The sequence below is a fragment of the Fukomys damarensis genome, unplaced genomic scaffold, assembly GCF_012274545.1.
Source record: "Fukomys damarensis isolate Sample0158 unplaced genomic scaffold, DMR_v1.0_HiC HiC_scaffold_38, whole genome shotgun sequence".
Taxonomy (NCBI): Eukaryota; Metazoa; Chordata; class Mammalia; order Rodentia; family Bathyergidae; genus Fukomys; species Fukomys damarensis.
The window spans coordinates 263,771-284,933 of NW_022900950.1; the positions used below are offsets into that span (position 1 = coordinate 263,771).

General features: G+C 32.9%; 1 protein-coding gene across 1 annotated transcript in view; it reads left to right on the forward strand.

Moving 5' to 3' along the window:
- Fat4 (FAT atypical cadherin 4) overlaps positions 1-21,163 on the forward strand; it is a 165,916-nt gene that overhangs the window by 63,731 nt on the left and 81,022 nt on the right. The window contains exons 2-3 of the mRNA XM_010618846.2: positions 11,209-11,340; positions 20,832-21,093. Of these exons, the coding sequence (XP_010617148.1) occupies positions 11,209-11,340; positions 20,832-21,093 (394 nt within the window). The remainder of the gene's footprint in view (positions 1-11,208; positions 11,341-20,831; positions 21,094-21,163) is intronic.

A 21,163-nucleotide genomic window follows, 5' to 3' on the forward strand; every position in this document is an offset into this window, starting at 1 on the left:
CAGCTGAGCTAAATCCCCGGCTCATCCTCCTTCCTATTCTTTAAATGGCGTGGTAATGGGATAATTAAGAGTGCGAAATAGGAAGAAAAGGGCTAAAGGTGTAGGGAAAGTGGGAAGGGTAGGGGAAAGGTAATAAGGGAAAGAAAAAAATACAAGAAAATGAAAAAATGGAAATGAAGAGTTTGTAAAGCGGGAGGGCAGGAGGGGTGAAGGGAGGGCAGGGGTATAGGGAAAAAATGAGAACCAAGACCTGTCATGTAAAGGTACAAGATCCCAATGATGAATGTAACTGTATTGTAGACCTAGATTGTACCAATAAACTCAATTTAAAAAAATGGTGAGAGTGGGCAGGTCACTAGATATGTCCTGTTTTGAGCTTCCCTTTCTTGTAGATAGAGGTATGATATGGCGAAAATGTGAAGTTATAGAGGATAAGAAAGTCATCACACTTTCTGAGCAGTTCTGAAAGTCTTCTTTTGTGTCTTTAAGAGTTGAAATAGAAATTTCTGTGAATACTGCTGCTTGGTGTCACCTAATGGAAAGGCAAGCTGTAGAGACTTTACAGTATGCATTCATCCACCTTATTCATAGGGTTTGGTGCCATGCAACTTCTGGCTTTTCTTCAAATCCAAATGACCATCCAAGGTAAATGATTTGAATTGATTCAAGAAATCAGGCAGCAATGATAGCACAATTAATGACACTCATGAAAGAGGACTTCCAGAACTGCTTCAGGAAGTAGCAAGAATGATAAGTGTATTTGAAGCAAGGGAGGATGTTTTGATGGGGTTTAATGACAATGTATCTTAATGTAATAATTTCTTAAAATGTAAACAATCATTGTATGTTTTGATTATACCTTGTACCTCTTATTTTAGACAGAACAGCAATTCATTATTTAAAAGAAAAAGTTACAAGGAATAATCAGTTAATAAATCCATTAATTTGGTCTATTTATCTGTTAGCTATTACCTCAATAATGTTGCATAATAAAGAGAAAAATCTCTAAGGCCCACAACAGTACACATCTATTCTTCCGTATCTAGGCATTTCTAAAGTCGGGCTTCAGCTTAGGTACAGCTTGGAAGATTTGATGCTGGCTGAGATTCCTTTATTAAATTCATTTTCGTTTTTCTGTTAGTAGTGAGCTAACCAGGGCAACACTGTTCTAGTGACCATGACAGAAATACAGAGAAAACAGATTTCAAATATTTATTTATTTCATATTTTTATATATCTCATTGTCCAAAGTAAGTGTCAAGGATAAATCCCAAGTCAAGAGACAGAGAGAAACACACCAGAGGAAAGACAGAGTCTTAGAGGGAGGTGTGAAGAGTTGTGGCCAACAATTCAATTTATCACAACTTGTGACTTTAATGCACGTCAAACAACTCTTCTAGTCTCAGGAGTCTTAATGGAAGCCATCTCTATTTCATAATATGTCATACATTAAGGAAGGAAAAATCCTTATTTTTTTGTTTATTTATTTTTTATTAAAATTTCCCTTTGATATGTGTCTACCACATTTGATTAACATCCATTGAAAAATGCACTACATGGTACTTTTGCAGAGAGTTTGTTTTGAAGAATAGTATAAAACTTTCCATAAGTTTCACATGCAAACCACACATATTTTAACTTGATCTTTTATTCTGCATTTACTTTTGGGCGTCCTTAAGAATCTGTTAAAATGCAGAAATTATGTAGTATTGATTTCAGGAAAAGTTGAAGTGGTTGCACATGATTGCTTTTGCCTTAAAAGAAATCCTTATTTGGTTTTAATTTGAACAATATTGAAAGCACAACAACACTAGCTTTTTATTATGTCACCACACATTTAGTGAGTTATGGAAAGCATTTCGTTTCAAGAGTGGAGTTAACTATGTCTTATCCACACTTCTAGCTATTCTTGTCATTTTGGCTACTCTCCGAGCCTGCCTGTTACTCATCACATTTCTTTCCTAGTAAGAAATATATCAAAATCCCAAGAACATATGTTGCTGACTGCTAGAAAGATTCTAGTGGTGAGAGATAAACGTAATTTCTTTTGTTTGAAAAATATAATCAGCACAGTTACATACATGTAGCTTATATGAGAAATATATTCTGTTTTAAAACTCATTATGTTCATTTTTACCTTGCTTTTAAAAGTGAAACTAAAAGAACCTAAAATGGGTATACTTCTGTCATTCCTAATATTCCAGAATACTTATCTAGAACACTACATCCTTGTGTGAAGTAAATGGACAGATACATAAATATACTTGTAATTTAATTAAAATACAACATATGAAGTTTGAAATGACAGAACACCTATTAGCCCAAATTGCCAAAAAGGAATTTTCTTACTCCTACATTAAATGTTGTTTTATCAAATATTATTTTATATTCTTTCACTAAAGTGTTTTTTTAAAAATATATTAAATTGGTGTTTAGTATGTATAATATATAAATACTAATCATCTGCTAATATGCTTTGCTTACTAATTTTTTTAATTCTAAAGAAAAAATATAACTAAACGCATAGATGATTCTTGAAACTCCACTTGAGTTTGAGTCTGCAACAAATTTGTGTTCTCAAATATTTATGTTTCATTCAAATAAGCGGTGGTGGCTATATTGGTTTACTTAATAAGACATATTTAGCCCCTCTCAGTTGTTCATAGAGGGGGTTACAGGTTTTTTTCTCCAAAGTTCGATTTTTCCCATTTTCTTCAAGATTTCAATTTCAAACTTACAGTCACACCATCAAGATTACACAGTACACTGTTGTTTCAGACATTACAGACTCTAGAATTTGGTTGGTTATATATCATAAATAAATAAATACCTAAAAGCATTGTTCATAGAATAAGGTCAGACCTTGCATACCTCCATAGCCCAAACATTACATTCTTGACATTTAGGGCATATAAATGTAAACTGTTTTTTGTTAGGGCCTTCTCATAACTAAAATATGAGTCACTTGCAAACCATAATAGATTTTGGCTCTTTTACATGATGAAGTGTTCTGGATGCAGTGAAAAATTTCATCCAGACTCATGGCAGTAGAATTCCCAATGGTCACCCAAAATAAGGAAATAAATGAAGAATAAAATTGAAGGAAATAAGCAGACCCTGGCACCATCCTTTAGGGCCATGCAGCTCTTTTTCTTTTTCTTTTTTGGTTTTTTGAGACAAGGTCTCACTATGTAGTTGAGACTGACCTGGAACTCACTCACTAGGTAGCCCAGGCTGGTCTTGAACTCACACCAATCCTCCTACCTCAGCCTCCTGCTGAGTGCTGGGATTACAGGCATGCGCCACCACACCTGGCTAAAGCAGCTCTTGATTGTGGCTAAGAACTGGAAGTTCTTAAAGCCTTAATCCAAACATGATTGTGCTAATAGGTGTTGAATTTTCTTTTTCCCAATGAATAGACTTGTTTGTATACTTGAAATTTAATATTAAAGGCAGACATATGTCCTACCAAATGAAATCACATGGCTAGTTTTTCTATAAAAAGTACTCACATCGTTAAAGTACCTGCTGATATTTAATTCAAACTTTTACTGTGCAATCACCAAATACATAGGCTTTTAAGGAATAAAGTTTTGTTATTAGGAATCTATTTAGAATATGAAGTTATGTTGCTCTTAATGAATTAAATTTCAAGTAGTATTTGGTTTCATTTGAAAAGAGAAATGTGAAAATATTGTGGAACATTTAAAATCTAAATTTGATTATTTAATGGAAGCTGTGGTTCTGATATTTTCATCCTGATGTCTCTGTAATTAATGGTGCTTTCTTGATTCCCAAGTTGAAAATCAATGTGCATAGCCTTTCTTTACACATATTGCAGTGACAGAGAGTTTTCCCCCAATGTGGGGCCTCCGAATTGTGGGCAAACTCCTATTCCACACTCCAGTCTCATCTCAGACAGGAAAGGTGGAGGTTTCCTTTTCAGGGTCAGAGGAAGTGGCAGCTCAGGCGTGAGGGTTGTACTGATCCTGGTGTGGATTCCAATTTGAGTAATTTGCTTTCAACTTCAACTCCTCACTTGAGTCTCCATACAGAAAATTAAATAGGAGGTTTCCAGCATCTTATTTCACTCTGATGAAATAAAAATTGCTTTGAGTGTAAGATTACTTTACGCACTGAATTTCAACAGTATTTCCCTATTGTAAACGAAGGCATCATTTAGCAAAGTGTTATTTGAATGACATCACAATAGCCTATTAAGGATAATGCACACTTGAACAAGCTCCATTATACTTTGCTTTTCATGTGGTGTTTAGTGTAGCAGCTTCTGAAGTAGTGATAAGCACTTGGGATCTTCTAGTCTCCCAAGTGGAACATTTTTTGAACAAAAAAAATAGATGTTTTTGTGAACCTCTTTTAATATTAAGTAATTATTCGAGTATGAAGTTATTGAATTTCCATAAAGTATTGCTTAATATCATAAAAATTACATATAAGGGCATGAGGGGTGCACAAAAACTAGGAGATTAATAGGACTGGATTGGTTCTAAATACCACTGTAATAGAGCACAACTTTGATTACTACACTCTGAATACCAGTAGCAGATCTCTTTTATTTTTATACTTGCCGAACATGAAACTTTAGTAAAAAAATATAACAACCAGGATTTACTTTAAAGATAGAAATATCTCTAAAGAAAAAATTAAATGCTAACTATGGCTAACTTGTGAGGTAAAATAAGACAAACTCTTAATCCCAGAACCTCACAATCTAAAAGTCACTTGAGTAGTACTAATTATCTTTAATAACTTCAAAATTACAATTACGAGTTGGACTTCCCTATTCTGAAGTTTGCAAATCCAAAATACTCCAAAATTTACAATTTTTGAGCATGAAGTTGCCACACAAGAAAATCCCACACTTGACCTCATGTGAAACAGATCACTGCCAAACCACAGACACACTAAACATTGAAAAAAATTAGCGTCAATCTATGTGTATAAGATATATATAAAACATAAATGAATTTTGTATTTGGATTTGAGTCAAATTCCCAAGATATTGCATTATGCATATCCAATATTTCAAAATCTGAAAACTACTACATCCCAAACATTTCTCATCCCAAGCACCTTGGATAAAGGATACTCAATCTCTACGAACTTCTGTACTATATAAATTTTTAAGAATAAATAATAGCTACAAAATTGTATTACTCAATTTTTTTAACAGAACTGTTCACTAAAAGGTATACTTAAGTCCAATGCCTATTTTTTGAGGCAATACATGTGAACTCTCAAGAATATTTTGGATTAAATGCATTGTCATAATATATGCAGTTGAGGTAGCCTAGTATTGTGTGAAAAATTTAATTTGTGGGTGTCGATTTTACAAGAATAAAATGCTAGAGAGGCATATAATTATGAATGCCACTAAACAAAGCAAATTACCCAGCACTGTTTGCCTTGATATAGCATATTTTACTATCTTCTAGTCTCTATACTTTGTCTCAAAACTCTAGTTATATTTTAATTATTTCCAAAATGAATATTTATGAATATTTTATTAGTTAAGAAAAATAAACATCTTGTCGATAGTTTAAAAGCAATTACATGCATTTGTATTTACAATTTAACTAGGTCCTTTGTTTGCAAAATATATCATGACTTTTCTGTTGAATGATTAATAGTTTTCCACTGACATTGATAAGACAAATCCTGACAGATAATCTTTCCTTAGGTACAGATCACAAGTCCTAAAAGTAAGCAAGAATGTGCATAAAATTTTTTCAAGTACTCCTGGAAATATTAATTTATTCAAAATATTTTCTTGTTTTTGATGTCAATTATATCTTTTATATGAAAAATCACTACTTTTGTACAAAGATATGGGTCATGTGGTGTTAGGCAGATGAGGCAGCTTGCTCCTCAGTTCTGGTTGTGCACAAGTCACTGGAACTTTTAGTGGGCAAGAGATAGTAGGCCTAGCATTGTCTTTCTTACAAAAATCACTTGATATTTCAACACCTTAGTTCTTATCTTCTGTAAAGTAAAGGACTAAGCATGGTGTGATTTAATCTTTCTTCAAAAATTGAGATACTGTTTCTTATAAATAAATGGATTTCTGAGCTTTCAGTGTTTTGTATATTTTACAATATTCCAGGGTAGTTTTTCCATATATTTTATATAGCTTCATGGAAAGTTATGAAATAAAATATCTTTCAGACTTTAAAAAATTCTGTTTCATCAAGAACTATTTTATTTAGCTTCTAGGAAGTTTATAATTGTGGTTATGGGAGTGATAGTGACTACCATTTAATTATAATTTAATTGGAGAATGAGCTCATCATGGGTCTTGCTGTATTAATCAGTGCCTTATACTCGACTTCATGTTACTTGCATAATGAAGTACTATGACAATTTCAATAATGACAACTTCAATCAGTGCGATACCATGTTTTATATGGAGATCCACATGTATGTAATAGTTTGACAGTTATTTTTGAGCAATAATTGGTCATTGATTGGGTAGCTGTGTACTGATTTATTCACTAAATAAAAAAATAACTCCAAGGTATAATATCATTTTTGATTAATGCAAAGTAATGTGTGAAACTGCATAGTATAGGAAAAAAATTAAAGGAAGAAAACATCATATTCATCATATAGCAACTATTTGTGCACTATTTGATGTATAATTACAAAGATGTTTGGTAACAATGTATAAAGCCACTTTTTTTTTTTTTGAGACAGGGTCTCACTGTGTAGTTGAGACTGACCTGGAACTCACTATGTAGCCCATGCTGGTCTTGAACTCACAGCGATCCTCCTGCCTCAGCCTCCCAAGTGCTGGGATTACAGGCGTGCACCACCAAGCCCGGCTTAAAGCCACATTTTCAGTTTAACTTTTACTTTTATAAATTACCAAAAGATTGAACAATTTTTTAACTAGTTGGGCATTAGTGTTTTTAATTTTTTTTAATTTTATTGAGTTTATTGGTGCATTTTAGGGATACAGTACAGTTACATTCATTGTTGGGATCATGTACCTCTACATGGCGAGTCTTGATTCTCATTTTTTCCCCTTACCTCTGCCCTCCCTTCACCCCCTCCTTAATTTCAGTCACATTTTTGGTTCTAAATGTAGTGATTTTGTTCACCAAGACTTCAATTCTTAAGGATATGTTGTCTCAGCCCAGACAGTTATTATTCTACAGATCCTCACATGGTCACAAGAATGGTGGAAGTGGACAATACCTGTAATTCAACCTCTCCCAGCTGATGTACTTATTATGATTAAGTCGACTGTGAAGCTACCAACTGTCCTTGTTACTGTAGCCAGTGAAGCCATGCACATCTCAGCACATAGGTCCATATCTGATAGGAATGCATAAAATATGCAAGTGTCTTATCTTAGCAGCATAATGTTTCATTCATCTTTGAAGGTCAATTTTCACAATCTTTCAGAATTAATACCTTGAAAATAGACTCTGGACTTTATAGGGACTCGTGGCAAGTTTGTTTTTCTTTAAAATACCACTCATAAAGACGAGTTTCTGAGTTAAATCTGTGATATTTCTCCTTTACAAAATTAATATTAAATTTAATTATTTTCACTACTTCAAGTCTAAAGAAATGTCAGAAACACAAGTTAAGCACTAAAGAGCCAATGCTAGGGCTAAAAGCTTAGCTATGCAGTAATCCTTGCTTTGTCTTTTTAAAAAATGCAATGTATTTTTCATGTCCTTTTTAAGTTTAAGAATAATATAAAGGACTACTTTAACATTTTAAGATCTTAAGGTAACCACTAACAACCATTATCCATATTCTTTAAAATGATCTAATTTGTAGAGAAAGAGGTCTTTTAAAAGTTACATATAATTCGTTAATTATTGTTTTAGGAAATCTTTTGTAAACCTTGAATGTTTGATTCCTGTGTTTTAAATGATAACATTTCAAAACAAATCACACCACATCTTCAGCTAAAGAGAACACAGTAATTGTTAGCTTCAAACACAAGCATAGGTTAGGATCTGTAATCACCAGGAGGAAGGGTGACTACCAAGTTCAAGAGCTGAGGCAGTTAAAAGAATTACCCATGGTTTAGGGGACAGAAATGTCAGCAATGTGTTTTCTCAAGGATCAGTGTAAATGATTCCATTTATATATATTTCTATTGCCATATTTCACCTATTCCCTGCAAGGAATGGCGACCTTTCCAAATTTTTTCTGAATTCTTAGTGACTGATGCATGCTAATCATTGGATGGGTTCTAGACTATTGAATGAATAAATGTTGGCATCAGTGATGAAATCATCTGGCATCCAGATTCCATAAAAGGATGTTATACACTTTTTAAAAAATATATTTACCTATCAGTGACATAACATTTTTGATAGTACTGTTTTTATTCTACACACATACACATGACATAAACAGGTTTGTTGCACAGTGGTCTCTCATGTGCAACCAGCTGGGTAATTTTGTAACATTGAGTAGTTACCTAACTCAACTGTCAAATGGAATGATAAGAGTTCTTACCTCTAAAGAGGTCATTTCCTTGTGAGAGTTATGTATGTTTATATGTGTGTGTTTTTGTGCATGTTTCATGTGATGGTATGTAAACTTATAACCTAAAGCAGTGTGGTGATTTTGTTTAGTGATTTTGTTGTTAACTATTAAAATATAGGAGAAGAGTGCTCAATTCAGGCACTCCCATTTACAATGAGAAATATTTTGTTATGTACCTAGTCTACAGTACTTTTTCCTGCTGTGCTTTTGCTATCATATTTAAATCATGCTAATCTGGATTTGATTCTTCTTAGTTTCTTTTTTTGCTACTGGGGATCAAACTCAAGACCTTGTGCTTGAGAGGCAGGTGCAGAGGTGCTGAGCTAAATCCCTGGCCACTCTCCTTGTTTTCAATATAGTTTTATTCCGTGTGCATACATTTACACACATCCACTCACACACATAAGCATATTAACATTCACATTCTCTCACAAGTACATGTACATACACAAATAGAGGAAGTCATAAACTCACAGGTGAAGGATGACTTAGAATTTTAATACATTGTATTAAACTTAAATTCGGAGTTTATTTGAGGCTTTTTTCTTATACTGGGAATTGAACTCGGGACCTTGCACTTAAGAGGCAGTCAGTGGAACTGAGCTAAATTCCCAGCCCATAAGAGGAATTCTAATTAGTTATGTGAGTCTTCATTTTCTTTTCTCCCATATTTTAAGGACTATACGTAAATATATGAAAAAATTGATGTGTATTATAAAAATATATTTACCAATTTCTGAAGATTATTGATAATTATATTCTTGGATAATCATCGGATCACATTTCAGAAATATTTCTTCTTTTTTTTTTTTTTTTTTGTTACCAGGGATCGAACTCAGGTCCTTGTGCTTGCGAGGCAGGTGGCACAACCACTGAGCTAAATCCCCGGCCCTAGAACCATTTATTCTTAAATTAGCAAGTTTCAGCATAAATACGAACGTGTGTACACATGTCAAAGCTCTTCCTACATGAAAGCCTAATACATGCTAAATGCATACCAGAGATGATTAAAAGTTCCATTAAATCACAACTGTGGAGCCTACAATTTTGCTTTATTGAATCCGTCTTCTAAAAGTCTCTGTCTCTGAGGAAGGTTTAAGACTGACTTGAAAGCTTGAAAACCAAAACTGACTTTGTCCTCAAACTTTTCCTTTATGCAGGGGCTATGCTAAGCACTTTACCTGTATCCAAGTTTAGTCTTCATAAAATGTTCTCAGACATGTTACCTTGATTTATAAGATGAGATTCCAAAGCTAAAAGAAATGTGTTTGAGTTCATCTACCTAATAAGTGCAGACAAGAATTTGACCTCTGCGCTCTCCATTTTCGAACCCATAATATGCGCAAGTCTCCAGGAAAGTTAGGAATGCTCTTCCAATGGAATTTTTCTTAAAGGAAGTGGTACAGAGAAAGATTGTTGCTAGCTGAAAGAGGAGGCAGATTTCTAACTGAGATTACCTATCTTTACTATTCTCTTCTCTAATGAAAGCTATTTGCCATAATCAAAGCTATTCTATTAAAAGGTGAAACTAGAGGTATAACAATTATTACTTTGCTTCTTTATGTCCTTTTTTTGACTTTACTCTTTTGAGCAATTGGTTAACCATTTGTTTGCCTAACTTTCCTGTATTTTCCCCTCATTCCACTTGAGATTAGTGACAGTTTACATTTATCTTCTTTCGCTTCACCCATACTTCTCATTAGGAAAAAAGGAAACCAGGATTCTTTTCCTCTTCCCTCTCTCCTGTTATTCATCCTGCTGCTCTTGGATCTGGTGGAGTTTTTACGGAATAACTGTAAAAGATGCCATTTCATCCCATGAGAAAAATGTTCTGATTATAGCCTTGCTAACTGAATTCATGGCTTTTTCTCCGTGACTTAATTTTGTGATCCACATGGGGAAGCTTTCAGCTTTATTAGCAGCTGTCTTCCTTATTCTTATCAGGTCTCCAGCTTTCAGCACCTCTCTCAAAAAAGAAACACATGGTTTGAACTTATTAGTTAGATTTCACAAATCCCTTCTTCTAAACAATGTTTCTTAGACAAGGAAACAAACAAATAACTCTGTCTAGGAACTTTCAAACAAAGTCCTTACTATTTGTAACATATATAAACATAACATTAGACAAAAATGATTGGTTAGTTTTAGTCACAAATTAAGATATGCTGAGAGGATTTGGAATGGAAAGAAGATATATTTTTCTACTTCCAAAAGTTGGTTTGCTTTAAAGGGGAAAATCTGAAGTTTACTTAAACCATTGTATGAATGTCTATTTTTCCCTGACATTAGTTGCCAATATGTAAACATTTCAGGTAGAAATTTTACACTACTTCGTCTGAGGCAGGATTTAATGGTTAAATGACAGGTGGTCCTCAGTCATGGTAGTTCTTCACTGGGGATTAAAATGACAGTGGCTCAATGGACCTTTTCTAGTATAAACTCTGTAGTGTGAATTTAAAATTAATTCCTATAAATAAGTCAAATGATTTTAACTTGACTTTATCTTTTGCCTATAAATACTTCATAACTTTCTCAAGGAATTTTTTTTATTGTTTGAATGTTAAGGTTCTGACTCATTTTGGTAGGTCTAGTTGTGTGGATTTCAAGGTATGCATTTTAATTGGTATCTTTCAGACAAAAGAGCTCTTATGCATTGCTTGTTTGTTTTCTTTATAGGTAGAAATAACACTTCAGGATATCAATGACAATCCGCCAGTATTTCCCACTGACATGCTGGATCTCACTGTGGAGGAGAACATTGGAGACGGCTCTAAGATTATGCAACTGACAGCCATGGATGCTGATGAGGTAGCTCAGAAGGAGTCTGGATTTTTGAAACCTAAAGTGCAGTGATTTATCGAATTTCATGAATACATTCACAACTTTTATTACACAGTTAAGTTAATGCTGTGTGTTCCTTCTCCAAAATATTCAGTAGTAGGTTTTAAAGTGTGTTATTAGAATAAGATAGAGACTATCAAGAGGTGATTTTCACTTGATCAGCGTTTTACACATTTTTTCCAAATTATTTTACGTTCTTAAATAATGTAAGAATCAAATAACACCCCTTCATTTTTATCCTTTTAGTTTTCAGATTTGCTATTTATAGCAGTTAAGGAATAATTTTTATTTTACTTATAATTACAAAAAGCAAATAATTTAAAAATACAAAATTTTAGGTTTATCTTAAAATCTTAATTTTACTACATATGTACATATATGTATGTATTTAAAATAAATTATGTAGCTTATATCTTAAGAGTTTTTTCAGTCAAGCTAATTATTTTACATTTTGTTTAATAAATTTCATGCCCAGTAGTGAATGTGAAATTTTGGGGCACAAGTTAGATTATTATCTTCTATATTTATATTTTCAGCTCCAAATGGCATGGAGACATATATTTGTAATTAATTTTTCCTATAAAAGAATATATTGCTAGTTTTCTCCTTTGTTGCTAGGAGAGCCCTTAAGTAATTCTCTGGATTTGAAGAAAGAGGACTGCCCTTAGCAGGTTTCAGTATACCCTCACATATTTTCCCTGAATCCACACCTGACACAGCACAATAAATCTAATTTCTTACTCTCATTTAATCTCCTATAATGCCGGAAAATTCTACTTTTGTCCGGTGAGTAAAAAATGAGTAAATGGCTCTTCCTAAATTTACTCTTTTAATAATTTTTAAAAGGTATCAAATAGCAGAATGGTCTTTACAGCAAAAGCAAAAATATCATGGCTTAGTCATTTATAAAATTTTCCAAAAATCTTATTAGTCAAAAAAAACAGAGCAAAGCATTGACATTTATATAATTAACATTTATATGGGAAAAATTTTGAAGTTTCAACTTTAGTAACTCTCCTTAATTTTATATGGAGAAATGTTCATGATTACTCTAGATTTAGTTATGGTTGAAAAATTATATGACTGAACATTTCTATTATTGTGAGATATGTAGAATCATTAGCTATAATTTAGTAAATAGTTCATTTTCTTAAAGCTAATCAATAATAAAATATATTTGAATATATCACTTTGTGAAATTTCATTAACTCTAATTTGAAAATAGCAGCAAGAATAGCAATAAATGCTCATGTAATTGACTATACAACCCACATCAACCAAATAACTGTAATTGTAATATATTTTCCACTGTCTACACTCTGTAGTAACAAAGCAAATAAAACTCTTTTATTTGAAGTAATTTATCTTAATCACCTAAAAATGAAGCAATAATCATTTTAATTATAATATATATTTTAATGGAATGGTTATTTCTCTATGGAATATTATAATTAGATTGAGACTACTTGATACAATCACTAATGCAATTGTGCTTGGCTGTTTAGTTGCCTTTATTTATGTTCCTCTCTTAAAAGCTGAATATTTCAGAAAGCAACATTTAAGCTTTTTGCTATCATTATTTTGTTACTGATATTCTTTTATTTCTCTTCCTATTTTGCTTTTCAAGTACACAAATAAGTGTCAATGTAAATGCAATGCTATATGCATGTATATTTTACCATGTGACCTTTCTGTGAATGATTTTGTGTGCTTCCCCTGCCTCCAAATTCATTTTTTTCGGATATGTTCCTAGTTAGGATGAGATTTCAGGAAGTTTCTTATATCTGTCTGTATTTGTACCAACACTGGCCTTAGTACGTGCTGTATTATTACTATTTTTTTGGGGGGGGTACTGGGGATTGAACTTAGGTCCTTGTGCTTGCAAGGCAGGCCACCGAACTGCTGAGCTAAATCCCCAGCCCTGTATTATTCTTATTGAATGTTGTTTTCTAAGTTTAGAACAAAAGCCTTAAGTAACCATTCAGATGATATCACTTAGATGTCCTCATTTTTTAAAGTATTGATTACAAAGTGATGGTGTCTAGGGTGTGCATATAGTGCACATGAGTTGCAATGGGCTGGAGATTTAAGGAGCATAAAACAATAAGGTTATGAAGCAGGAATAGATAAGGGAAATGGAGAGAGTTGTTAGCAATTCAAGGGGAGAAGAAAGCTGCAGGAAGTATGTGGAGTGTGACTCACAGAAGGCATGATGACCACTGCTACTTTGTGACCGAATGTGAGTGTGTGGGCTGAGTGTAGAAAGGAAGGGAATAAGCAAGCACACTCAAACTTTAAAGGAGGGAGGGACATTTACAAAACTGTTTTAGGTTTTTTTTTTGGTTTTTTTTTTTAAGATGAGGCACATCAAATTACTTTCCTTGGGAACATTTTCTCTTAATTTTAACTTTAAAGAGCCAACATTTTTGTCCCTGTTCCAAACAAAGTAGATATTGAGGTTTCCAATGGCACTCAGAAATTTTGTCTCATTTTTTGAGCAGTTTGTAATAAATGGATATTACTGCCTTTTGATAATGCTTTTTTTTTTCTAATCTTAGTTGAATTTGAAAAAAAAAATCAGTTGAAATGTCTTCTCTTTTCTTACGTCCTGACTGTGTTTTGTTTCTTCATTTAGCGTGAGCAGGACTAAACATATAAATGCAAGGCATTTCTGTTAATTTATGACTAGTATTAAATTGTCACACAATAATCCAGTGTATTTATTTGGACAGTTTAATGGGATTATTTTTGTATGTCATTAGAAAACTATATGATAATATATTTTAATTACTTAACCTACCCTTCCTTGATTACTTAACATGTAAGTTAAAATATTACAAAAACTATTGTGGAACACTAGAGAATAAAGCATGAGTAAAGGATTCACAATTTCAAAAAGCAACATATAGAGACTGGATAAAGAAGATGTGGTTTTTTTATAAAATGGAATACTACTCAGCCATAAAGAATGAGAAATCAGAGTCATTCATAGGAAAATGGATGCATATTGAGAATATACTCTTAAGTGAAATAAATAAGTCACACCTGTAAATACCGAATAGTTTCTCTGGTGTGAAAAGCTATAATAGTACACAAGGTCCTAATGGTATAATTGACAATGTGAAATAGGAAGAAAAGGGCTGAAGGTGTAGGGAAAGTGGGAATGGTAGGGGAAAGGAAATAAGGGAAAAGAAAAAAAAAACCTCTGAGAAAATGAAAAAATGGAAATAAAGTATTTGTAAATAGGGAAGGGAAGAGGGGGTGAAGGGAGGGCAAGGACAAGGGGAAAAAATGAGAACCAAGACCTGTCATGTAAAGGTACAAGATCCTAATGATGAATGTAACTGTACTGTAGACCTAAAATGTACCAATAAGCTCAATGACTGTAAATACAATAGTTTCTCTGGTGTGAAAAGCTATAATAGTACACAAGGTCCTAATGGTATAATTGACAATGTGAAATAGGAAGAAAAGGGCTGAAGGTGTAGGGAAAGTGGGAATGGTAGGGGAAAGGAAATAAGGGAAAAGAAAAAAAAAACCTCTGAGAAAATGAAAAAATGGAAATAAAGTATTTGTAAATAGGGAAGGGAAGAGGGGGTGAAGGGAGGGCAAGGACAAGGGGAAAAAATGAGAACCAAGACCTGTCATGTAAAGGTACAAGATCCTAATGATGAATGTAACTGTACTGTAGACCTAAAATGTACCAATAAGCTCAATGAGAAAAAAAGCAACATAGACATATTCAACTCAAGTTAAAAATCATTTGAAATGTGTTGAAATAATATATATATATAGCTTTTGATGCTTGAGAATCTTTCGATCTCTGGTTCCTCTTTATTTATAAACAGAATTATTGCATTAGTATTGGGCCAGAAAATTCAAATTTTGTTTCATGGTACCATACTTGTTATTAAAAATATTACTTGTGGTTGTAAAATTAATTTATAATATATGGCCACTTATTTTAGAATTATTTCCCTGTGCTTTTGTCTATGTGATGCTTCAGAAAAGTAGAATACTTTAAACAACATTATTCCTGCAGCTAAAACATGTTATTTGTTTCTTGTGTTGATGATATGGCTTTTTTTTTTTTTAGACTGGGGATCAAACTGAGGACCTTGTGCTTGCCAGGCAGGTGCAGTGCCACTGAGCTACATCCCCAACCTGTGATGCAGCACATTTTTGATAGTAAAGGAATAGCCTTTTCAAAAGATCTAATTAGATCATTACTCTTGGCCACTTTCAGACATTCACTCATATCATTAAAATTCACTATATCAGCATATTTTGTGTATGAAAAATATTATTTTATGGGCATAATCTGATAGCTTTGCTCCTTTTTATAAGAGTTATCACAACTTTAAAAATACTGCTTATCACTACAGTTATTTTATAAATGGAGCATTTCTAAATATCATGCCATTTGTGTAATAACTATAAGCATGTTTTTGTTTCTTTGCTGTCCCCAGTTTCCAACTATGTTATCATGTTACTAGGTCAGAATTGAATGTAGCTGCTTTTATACTTGCATTTCTATATTAAAATAATGGATTTCCTCTTAAAATAGAACAAGCACAGAATGTGGCCAGACTAACAGTCTAAAATTCTTATTGAATGTTTTTGTTAAACCATAAAGTCACAATAAATATGTTAAACACTTATGTACACCTGAATATACAAGAGAAATATAGGTAATGTGTTAAACTTAGTTTTTCCATTATTAAATTAAAATGGGTTTGGAGGCATCTACTTTATTAAATTTTAAGATTGGCTTTGGGATTGCAGTATATAAAGATCACAAATGCCACTAAACATAAATTTTGAGACAGGAAATATTTTTGCCATAGATTATTAGAAATTATCCTTTTATGAATTTGAAATGAATGGAAATATACATCTATGACAAAAACATACAGAAAATGTGGATGCTGGAATATCCCAGTATTTCAGCATCAGATTCCTACACAATACAACTTTATAACTTGTATAACTTATGCCTTTCTTCAGGGTTCTTAGTCTGACCATAAGAAAGAAGAAATTTCTAGATATTATTTGTTTGAAATAACTATTTTTAATTTAAAAAGTAGTTTGTGAAGACAACAACTTCATAATTACTTATACCTCACTGTCAAGATCATGAATTTTATATAATATCAGAAATCATATATTTCCTGGAATATGTAGCAATTCTAACCATCTTTTTATTGAAATGATTTATTTACAGAAGTATAGGATATTAAATTTGTCCTCTTTAAGAAGATAACTGGGATTTTCCTATACCTTTATCTTTGGAAGGATTATCTTAGGTGTTTATTTTAGCAAGTATTAATTAATTTCATTTTCTCCGCAGCTCTGTCAGTCAATAGTATTATTTGTACAAATAAGGAAACATAGGCTCAGAGACATTAAATATGTGGTCCATTGCCACACAGTTAATAAATCATGAAGCAGAGATGCAAGCCCAAAAACAAGGCCCCAGAGGATCAACTCTCAACAAATATAGTATGCTTTAAACTTGACATTTCTATTATAATTTACACAATTAAGAGATACTTAAATCAAACTGCTTTACAATTTCAGCAACACAGAGATGCAGTTATTGTTAGTATCCTCTATGGCCAAATCCACATGGTTCATTAATTTCCGTTCTTCTTTATTTTTGGACTCTACTAAAGCCAACTTTTCTCAAACCTCTCTTTTTACCTTTTGTGCATTTTGTGGCTTTCCAGGTCCCTCTTTACCCTTGCTCTCCTTGTCTCTTCCTCTGCTCTTCCTTATCAATTTTTAAAAATTTAACTTTTTTCATTTTATTAGTACATACATGTTTGCAGTACATGCAGTTTGCAATCATCTTGGAGAGTGAGTACATGTATATGCAACTTTTAAAAAATCCTCTTACCTTTACTTCATTTCCTCCCTCCTCCTATTGTTCCCAATACCAATTTTTCATTCTTGTTGATACTATTAATCTTAGCCAATGTTATGGCTTATACTGTTTAACTTCATTGAGGTTATTAAGTTCCTGTCCATATCTTATTTTTATTTTACATTTTACTCTTACCCTTTGTCCTCACTCCTCACCTTTGTTTCCTTGGATTACTTCCCTAAAAACACAGAGAAATATCATTGGATAAACAGCAACGAAGACATTCAACGAAAGAGAAAGGATTCACCATCAGATGAAGAATGCAATGGTAGTAAATATTCTACACATCTCAGTAATATTTCTGAACATTAGTAGCCTCAACTATCCAATTGTAAGACAGATTGGCAGGCTGGATCAAAACTTTTTTGTGGCATCCAAGAAACTTCTCTAATCCAAGAAGATATTCATAAACTAAAAATTAAATGATGGAAAAACAGTATATCATGTGCCAGGATGCTGAAAACAAGCAGGGGTAGCCAATATAATATCAGACATGATAAACTTCAAGCTAAATCTGACTAGAAGAGGCAAAGGTCACTACATACTCCTAAAGGGACCAATCCAACAAGAAGAGATAACATTGCTAAATATATATGCACTGAATACTAAAGCACTTATCTTCATAAAACAAAAATTGCTGAAATTAAAAGATCAAATAAACATTAACACAATCATAGTAGGGATTTTAACACTTCACTTTCACAAAGAGATCAACTAAATAAAAAGTCAATAAAATGATATCAGAGCTGAACTGCACCCTTGAACATATGGAATTAATAGATATTTATAGAGTATTCCACACCTCTACCATAGAATATACATTATTTTCAGCAGCACATGTTATTTTCAAAATACATCATATACTAGTCCACATAGCCTGCCTAAATAAATATAAAATGAGTGTATTTAACCCATACATACTGTCGGGACACTGTTCAATGAAAATATAAATGTTTTGGAACAACAAAAAGCATTTGGAGAAGGTGAAAGCTCCTGGAAAATTAACCACATATTCCTAAACTACCAATAGATCCCAGAAGACGTAAAGAAATTAAAACTTTCTGAAATTTAATGAAAATCACTGTACTACTCACTGAAACATGTGAGATACTATAACAGCAGTTCTAAGGGAAAATTCATTGCAATCAATGCTTACATTGGGAAAACAGAATAAGCCCAAATAACCTTATGAGAAATCCAAAGATACTTGAGAAAGAGCAGTCCAGCCTCAAACCAAAATTAAAGAGGGTTAGTATAAAAATAAGAGCGAAAAACAATAAATTGAGTTTTTTAAAAAACAGTTAAAAAAAGAAAAAGAAAAAAATCAATAAAAAACAAAGTGCTGGCACAGGACAAAGCTTTAGTAACCTTTTGGTATTGTGGTCAGTAGTAGTAGTAGTATCATCACTCATGTTTTCCACAATGACTTTACTCCTATCTGTATATGAAATTAATTAAAAGACTGATAATGAAAGCCAAGAGTTGTTAAGAGAGCTAACAGTGAGAGACTGTGTAATATAGTGCACTTGTTACCTTTTCATTTCATTTTACTGTGATAGGAATAATTAGTATGAGATCTATCATCTGAACATTTTTTAAGTGTGCAATATAATGCTATTATCTATAGGGAAATATAGGATAACTGATCTCTAGAATATATTCCTTTTGTATAACTGAAAATTGCTATGTATTGATTAGGAACTCCTCTTTTCTGCCACCCTCAACCCTAAACTTCACTCCATGTCTATAAGCATGTTCATTTTGGATGCCTCGTATAAGTGAAATTGTGCACTGCTTTTCCTTTGTAACTAGCTTATTTCATTTAGCATATGTCTTTAAGGTTTATCCATATTGTATAATAACAGGATTTCCTTTGTTTTAAGCTGAATAATATTTCGTTGTATGTTTATACCACATTTTCTTTTTGCATTTGTTGATAGGTACTTAGGTTGTTTCTAAATCTTAACTACTGTAAATTTAGTAAGCATGGGGTTGTTAATATCTCTGAGATACTAATTTCAATTATTTTGCATAAATATCTAGGGGCGGGATTACTGAATCAAATGGTGTTTCCATTTGCAATTTTTTGAGGGTCCTTTGTAATGTTTTCCATACCAGTCGCATCACTCTGTATTCTCACTAATGGAGAACAACATCCCAAACATTTGCAATGTTTTACATTGTAGCTGTCTAAAAAGGCTTGAAGTGATGTATTAGGTGGTTTTGATTTTCATTTCACTGGGCATTCATAACGCTGAGTATCTCTTCATATATTAGTCGGTCATATTATGGTCTCTTCGGGTACGTGTCCTTTTCAGCCTTTTCCTGCTGAAATTTATTTGTTATTGCTAGGATACCCTGATTAATTTTGGAAATTGATACTGTACTTGATGTATAGTTGCAAATATCTTCTCCCTTTCTGTAGTTGCTTCTTTGTTTTGATGGTTATTTTCTATACTTTGCCTGAGTTTTTTAGTTTGATAAAATTTTACTTATTTTTGATTTTGTGGCCTTTGCTTTTGGTGTCATGTGTCTGAAATCACTGCCAACACCAGTTCCATAGAAGGAGGGAGCCTTTGTTGTTTTCCTCTAAGAGTTTTGTAGTTTCAGGTCTTATGTGTAGTTCCTTGATCTATTTTGAGTTGACATTTCTGTCAGTGTAAAATGAGGGTACGATTTCATTTTCTTTTTGGTGGTTTTCACATTTTCACAACACCTTTTGGTAAAGAAACTTTTCCTTCCCGTTGTTTATTCTTAGCACCTTTGTTAAAGATTTGGCCCTTATGAGTGAATTTACTTCTAGGCTTTGTATTCTGTTCTGTTAGTTAATATATCTTCCTTCATGTTGTATAATACTATTTTAATTATTGTAGCTTTGTAGTATATTTTGAAGTTAGAAGTGTGATGCCTCCAGCTTTATTCTTTCTAATTTTTTTTCTGGTATTGGAGATCAAACTTGGGCCTGTACACTTGTGAGGCAGGTGGCAGAACCACTGATGCAAACCCCTGGTTCTTTTTCAAATTTTTTTTGTTTTATTTTTTCTCAAAATTGTTTACAGTATTTATGGGTCCTTTGTGGTTCCCTATGAAAATTAATTTCATTTTCTATTTCTGTAATGACATATCATTCGAATTTTGATAAAAATTGATTTGAATTTTTTAATTGCTTTGGGTAGTAGGGATATTTTAATGATATTAAGTCTTCCAATGTGTGAGTACCTATTAGGGATGGGGAACCTTTTAGAGATTTCAGTGATACAAACAGCCTTTGCGGCATGCATGCAATAGGTTCACCACCACTGGATAAATCTTTCCACTTGGGGTTCTTTAATTTACTTCATCAGTGTTTTATAGAAACCTTTCAATGCCTTCATTAGATATATCGCCTGTTACTTTTTGAAATTTTATAGTACTGTGTGAAATTAAAGCCAAAAGCCTCACTTTGTCAAATATATATTCAAGAGAAAATATGAGGAACAATGCTTTTATTGCTATGCTTCCAACAGCTCAGATGCCTGGTTTCTTTTCTTAGGGTGCAAATGCTCTCGTGACATACACTATCATTAGTGGAGCTGATGATAGTTTCCGAATTGACCCGGAATCTGGAGATCTAATAGCGACCAAGCGTTTGGACAGGGAACGACGCTCCAAATATTCATTGCTGGTTCGTGCTGATGATGGTCTGCAGTCCTCAGACATGAGAATTAACATAACCGTCAGTGATGTGAATGACCATACACCCAAATTCTCCAGGCCAGTCTACTCTTTTGATATCCCAGAAGACACAACCCCTGGTAGGTGACATGCCCTTAAATGTATCTTGCCAGAATTATCTCTTACTGGAATTATGTACAACATTTTGGC